The sequence below is a fragment of the Coptis chinensis genome, chromosome 9 (assembly GCF_015680905.1).
Source record: "Coptis chinensis isolate HL-2020 chromosome 9, ASM1568090v1, whole genome shotgun sequence".
Classification (NCBI taxonomy): domain Eukaryota; kingdom Viridiplantae; phylum Streptophyta; class Magnoliopsida; order Ranunculales; family Ranunculaceae; genus Coptis; species Coptis chinensis.
The window spans coordinates 71,363,789-71,370,024 of NC_141464.1; the positions used below are offsets into that span (position 1 = coordinate 71,363,789).

General features: G+C 36.9%; 1 protein-coding gene and 1 long non-coding RNA gene across 2 annotated transcripts; both read left to right on the top strand.

Moving 5' to 3' along the window:
* The first annotated feature begins 2,278 nt into the window (after positions 1 to 2,278).
* Positions 2,279 to 4,311, top strand: LOC147477807 (F-box/LRR-repeat protein 13-like). Its single transcript, XM_086583315.1, is given in 3 exon segments — positions 2,279 to 2,308; positions 3,528 to 3,747; positions 3,750 to 4,311. Coding segments are annotated over 2 exon segments (627 nt in total). The 5' UTR covers positions 2,279 to 2,308; positions 3,528 to 3,554; the 3' UTR covers positions 4,184 to 4,311.
* Positions 4,312 to 4,319: 8 nt separating this feature from the next.
* Positions 4,320 to 5,248, top strand: LOC147477808 (uncharacterized). Its single transcript, XR_015208208.1, has 3 exons — positions 4,320 to 4,458; positions 4,560 to 4,732; positions 4,874 to 5,248. It is a non-coding gene; the product is annotated as an uncharacterized LOC147477808 (long non-coding RNA).
* Positions 5,249 to 6,236: the final 988 nt, after the last annotated feature.

Genomic DNA, 6,236 nt, shown 5'->3' on the forward strand with positions numbered 1-6,236 from the left:
TCCCAGAGGTAGCAGTTTCAAATAAAGTTTCCAGAGAAACAGTTTTGTACTAGCAGGGAGTTGTGCTGACCAGATATGAGACACAGTGATCTGATTGTAGCTGGATGACTGTCCAGTCCAGCTTTCTTTATTTAGATGGATGTAAACTGACTTGACAGTCATTAGCTCCCCTTTCTTTGTACCATACCACTTCATTGCATCTTTGTGAGCACCTTGTGGCCTAACCACCACCTCTTGTATCATTTGGCTTATGGAGGGGTGGAACAGACTATCAACTTTCCCAATATCCCATCCATCTCCATTAGGTAAGAACAGATCAACCACCTTCAGAGTTTCAAGTAATGGGTTATCAATTCCCATTTCCTTGAGAGTAATGGGTAAGTCATTCTTGCAAAGCCAAGGATCATTCAACACAGATGTGGTGGAACCACTGCCAATACTCCATATGAGCCGACTACTTATTTTAGAGAAAGTTTTGTGAATTCCTTTCCAGAAGTAAGAGACATTCACTGGAAGACTAGCAACATCCCCAATATACTTTTTCCCATATATACTAGTAAATAAAGGTTTTTGTCCACAGGGATTCCAGATCAGTAGCTGCTTTCCATGGTAGTTTGGAAAGCATAACTATGTTCATGTCCCTAGCCTTTCTAAACCCCAGCCCCCCAGAGCCTTTGGGTTTGCAAATGTGATCCCACCCAATGGTGTGAACACTATTTGAAGTATAAGAGCCATTCCAAACGAAATCTCTGCATGCCTTGTCTATCTTGTCACAAGTTGACATAGACAGCAGATAGGCAGCCATGACATACAAAGGTGTTGCTTGTGCAACACCTTGGATCAGAGTTGCTCTCCCTGCCTGAGAGAGTACCTTAGTTTTCCACCATTTTATTTTGTTGTTAACTCTATCCACAAGGTATTCAAATTCTTATGTTTTCTTTGTCCTTAGGTGCAAACAACTTCATACCCCAGAACTTCTTATGCTTAATCTGATTCCTAAACTTCACATTTCTACTAAAAAAAATGCTAGACTTATCAAAATTAATTTTTTGTCTAGAAGCCTCACAGTAATCATTCAAGATATCTTTCAAATGCACACTGTTCTCCATGGTAGCTTTAGTGAAAAGAATGAGGTCATCAACATACAAAAGATGAGTGATAGGGGGAGATCCCCTTCTAATATTTATGCCATGAACCTTTTCATTATTTTCAGCCTTTGCAATCATTCTTGACAAAGCCTCAATAACCAAAATGAATAGGTAAAGTGATAGATGATCTCCTTGCCTGAGTCCCCTCTTAGGTTTAAACTTTTTCAATGGGGACCCATTTAGGAGAACTTTGAAGGTTACAGTAGAGAGGCATTGAAAGATTAACTTTCTCCATCTTTTACTAAAACCTAATTTAATTCATGTTCTGAGAATCCTTCTTCTTCTTCTTCTTCTTATTATTATTATTTTTTTTTGACACCAGTTGACATGAAACCTCTTGTCCAGCTCTCATAAATCATTAGATAAATCATTGCAGTTGAATTACAGTGATTACAGCGCAATGACAAAGCCCAATAATAATTTCCCCTCAAGTCCAACGCAAGGACAAAGCCCAATAATAATTTCACCTCAAGTCCACCTTGATTTTAATAAATTTACGAAAAATTGGGCTGACGACATCATACATCATCATTTTTTACTTACTAGTATTTGCCCGTGCCGGACGACACAAATCGGGATGACGACTGTGTTTTGAGAAGAAAATAAAAGAGAGGGTTTGTTTGGAGAAGAAAACAAAAGAGAGGATCCTATGGACCTGTTTGAGATTACTAAAACAGTATACCACCAGATAACCCCACATTCGTCCACGTCATAATTAAGACCAAAAAATAGGATTAGACGATGGAGGCCCTGCCCCACACTTTCCTTCTTTGTTATGTAGATTATTTCAGCTCAAGACACATTTTCGGCTCAAGGGCAAACTGGGCTGACATCAGCAATGCAAATTTAAATTTATGTATGCAAATTAAGAAAACTGTGTAAAATTAAATTTGAATTTACATATCATGATGTCAGCCCATGTTTTTGGCGAAATTAAAATTCAAGTAGACTTGGGGCGGATTTTTTTAGAAAATTCAGCCCAATTACTTGCAGTATAAAGTATAAAGGCCCAGATAACCTGGCCCATATAAATAGCCCAAGAACCAGCCCACAATAGATCCAATTCCGTAACATTTCAAAGCCTTATAAAAACACGAATGCAATTGCAAAACGTTTATCTTGCGAAAGTCAACAACCGGCTCTTGATATCGTTCAGTCAGGTTTATTTTTTCTTCTTCTTAGGGGTCGTTTGTTTTTCTGAGCCTATGAATACTGAATGGCTCATCCTCTGAATGCTAAATGCTGATTGCTGAATTCTAAAAAACATGTTTGTTTTATGTTAGAATAACACGCTCAAGAAATTTGAATATAAATCATTAGGACAATTTTACTTATGCTATCTATTTTAAACACTAACTTGATTTCTTGTTAAACAAAATATATATTATATTTGAGGAGAAGAGATGGATTATCGAAAAAAATAAATGATAAATAAATTTATTTAAAATATGCTTTCACAAATATATTTTAACAGTTTATTTTCATATTTTGTTTATTTTCAGAATATATATATGTAATTCTATTTTTAACAAAGTGGATATCATTCACCCAAAAAAATGAAAAAACCCGTGACGCCAACATCAAATTTTGAAGAACTTATTTTGAAGCCATAAAAATCAAGGTAGGAAAGTAGATGGGTTCTTAAGATTGGGTTCTTAAGAAAAGGCAAGAAGGGACTTTCTTGTTTCAAGTATTAGAAATCAAAGATTGAGGAAGAAATTTTGGTGCTAAATCTTTGAATGCTAAAAGTACCACTGAATGCTTAAACTACTTCAAAAAAACAAACAAGTTTTGAACCTCTGAATGCTTAAAACTTAAGTTTAAGAGGCTCTGAATGCTGAATTCAAAAAAAACAAACAACCCCTTAGTTTTCATTTGTTATATTTGTTCTCTTGAGTATTAGGATTCACGTAATTCTCACATGCCTTATGTCATGTTTACTTTGGTAAAAATTGAGGCCTCGGTAAAATTATCTTTTAACTTAAATGGAGAATATTTTCATCATTGTTTATTCATGCATACTAGTGTTCCCCATGATCATCAATGATCATGTAACTTTGGAGACTCGGATGGAGCTTTAATATCACTCTTTTGGTACCCTGAGGTTCGGACATAATTCAGTTAGTTGAGACCCTTTCCTGTGTATTTTCATGACATACTTTATCGCATTCTGGCACATATTTTTTGAAAGTCATTCTTCACATACCAAGCCTTAAAACATGACTGTGACACAAAATTTTCTGATAGGTACTAGTGTACTATAAATGAGTTTCGGGTTTGTTTGCTCGCTATTTTTGGTCAACATTAGTATGGTACCGTATTTAGCCTATTAGGAATGTATATCTCTCTTTTTCCCAAGCTGACTTTTATCGTTCTTAGGTTGGCTTTTATAGATATTGGCAAATTATGGAAGCGGCAGGAAACCAGTTTGAGAGTTGTGATTACATTAGTGATTTTCCTGACAATGTTCTTCACCACATTTTATCTTTGCTTCCGATTAAAGATGTCATAAGGACAAGTTTTATTTCAAGAAGATGGAGATGCCTGTGGACTTCTGTTCCTACTCTAGATTTTGACGGCCTAGTATTTTCACCCAAGACTAATTTATGAAATTTGTGAACTCTGTACTGCTTCGCCGTGAAAATTGTGGAATACAGAAGTTCTCTCTCAGATTTAGTGGATATTATTGTACAAGTATCCATGTCAATGAATGGATTCTTTCTGCAGTTGATCATAATGTTCGGGAGCTTAGTATTTCATTCTACGCATCAAAGACATTTGAGTTGCCCAGTTTCATTTTTACTTGTAGGTCGCTAACAGCGTTGACACTTTATTTGAACTGCTCTACCCTCAATGTTCCATCTTCCATCCATTTACCATTCCTCAAAACGCTTCATCTGACTGCGGTTGCATTTTCAGATGACAGCTTGCCTCTGTTTTCTAATTGTCCAATACTTGAGAATGTACATTTAGAAGGCTGCTTGGTCACGGATCTCACAATCCTTAACGTTTCCTCAACTTCCCTTCAAGATTGACTATTGATGGTTTCCCAAAGGATTATTTGACTTTCAATGATGTTGTACATGATTTTGTAATTAGAGTTTCTGCGCTGAGCCTTCTGACACTAGAATACAAAGACTATCGCGTGCAGAATATTTGTTTGGAACATATGTCATCACTAAAGAATGCGTTCATTGACCTAAACTTTGATTGGAATGGGAAGGAGCGTATATGTCGTCATCGTGTGGGTATCCTACTTAGAGGGCTTTCTAATGTGGAATTTCTAAAGATATCTTCAGCAATCATTAAGGTATCATAGTTTCATTGATTCTTCATTTTCATATTATTTACCCACAATTTGGTTATTGCTTATTGCAAGAAGTAAGTTTGTCCTCTCTCTGTGACGTGCAGCTTCTTTCGGCAGCTCCAAATTTATTAAGCAGATTCCCTACATTTTACAATCTGAAACATTTGAAGTTGTCAACAGATATCAGCAATGAGATTCACGTTGTTTCTTGCTTTCTCCAGAGCTCCCCGTATTTGGAGCTTCTTTCCATTGACCTCTGTCCTCGTCGGCTCGTCGGGTATAGTTTCAGAGTGCACTATTGTTGTTCCTTTTGTTTTCACTGGTAGTAATTTCATAGTGTTAATATAACAAATGATCTGAAATTAAGACCACTTGCATCGTTTGTTTCCCTTATTAACACTTATGTTATTGTTGACAGCACTTGTTTGATACGAAGGAATCACTTGAAACGCAGAACTCCGAGTGCCTAGTTGACAATCTCAAAATCATCAATATCAGGAGTTTTACAGGAAATGAACAAGAAATCATTTTCGTAAAGTATCTGCTAATGCGTGCGTGCGCCCTTGAGAGGATTATAATCGTTTGTTTGAAACAGTTCTCAATAAATTTAGAGCTGCAGACGGAGATTGGGGATGGCATACTACTGCATCCTAGAGGCTCACCTGATAGTGAAGTTACTTTTGTAACTATGCGTTAGAGGTTTGAGTAGTTTATAATATGTCAGACCTGATCTGCATTTCTGCGTAATGAGATGTACTGTCATTTATTCACGTAAATATAGAATGGACCACAACTTTTTTGTGCAAGTACTACACTTCAATACAACCACAATGTTTAGTATGCAGGAGAGCCCCCATAGTTTGCATATGATAGCTTTGATTAGCTTGTTTCCAAGGTTGTTGGGCATTTCAAGATGCAATGACCCCTTCCTTACCCTGAGATTTGATTAGTGTTGTATGTATTTCTTTGCACAGAAATATACATTAACAGCGCCCCCCCACCAATAGTTCGCTTTCAGGTCCCTTCTCAGTAGTCGACACAGAAGTCATTGATAATAGTTATGACAGGGGAATGAAAAAAATTTAGGTTCTTTAGATGACTTTTTTCCTAAGCCAATTAGCACAATAGTCGCGTTTCTGGTAATTATCGTTTTCTTGAGTCTATTGTAGGGTGCTTGACTGTTCTGCACTGACTCAAGAATGTCCTCTTCTGACCAACCAAAGCTCTTGTGAAGTCGAACTTTGCTACCCAGATAGGATTTTCTTCATTTGCAAAAGCACTTGTAGGCAACGACAGAAGGTAATACTTCAAGCATTTTTCTTAGTACTAATATCACTTTGTGAAGCGGGTCAGCTTTAACACATTAAAGTGTTGAGGGTTTGTCAATATAAATTTTGATATACAGTATTGGATTCCAGCACACCATGATCTCACGGGGTTGTAAGGTTTTTCCCCATATGCAGCATTCTGAGTCGAGCTGCACAAACTTATGTAGAATTAAACAACCAATCAAAGAGACAAAACACAAGAAATTATAGTGGTTCGGTGCCAATGCGGCAGCCTACGTCCACGGGAGAAGAAAGGTTTATTGCTTAATTGATTTAGGTTTGTGTTACAGAGGTTTATATATAGCATAAGATGAGTGCATACTTGTATCTCTTGTTTCTAAAAGGATTGGAGACTTTCCTTTATCGAAAATATACGAATCTATCGAACCTTTGTCAAAACCAACTAGGGCGCGCCCGCGCCTTCTCTGACTTCTCCCACATTCCCCTTCAAGT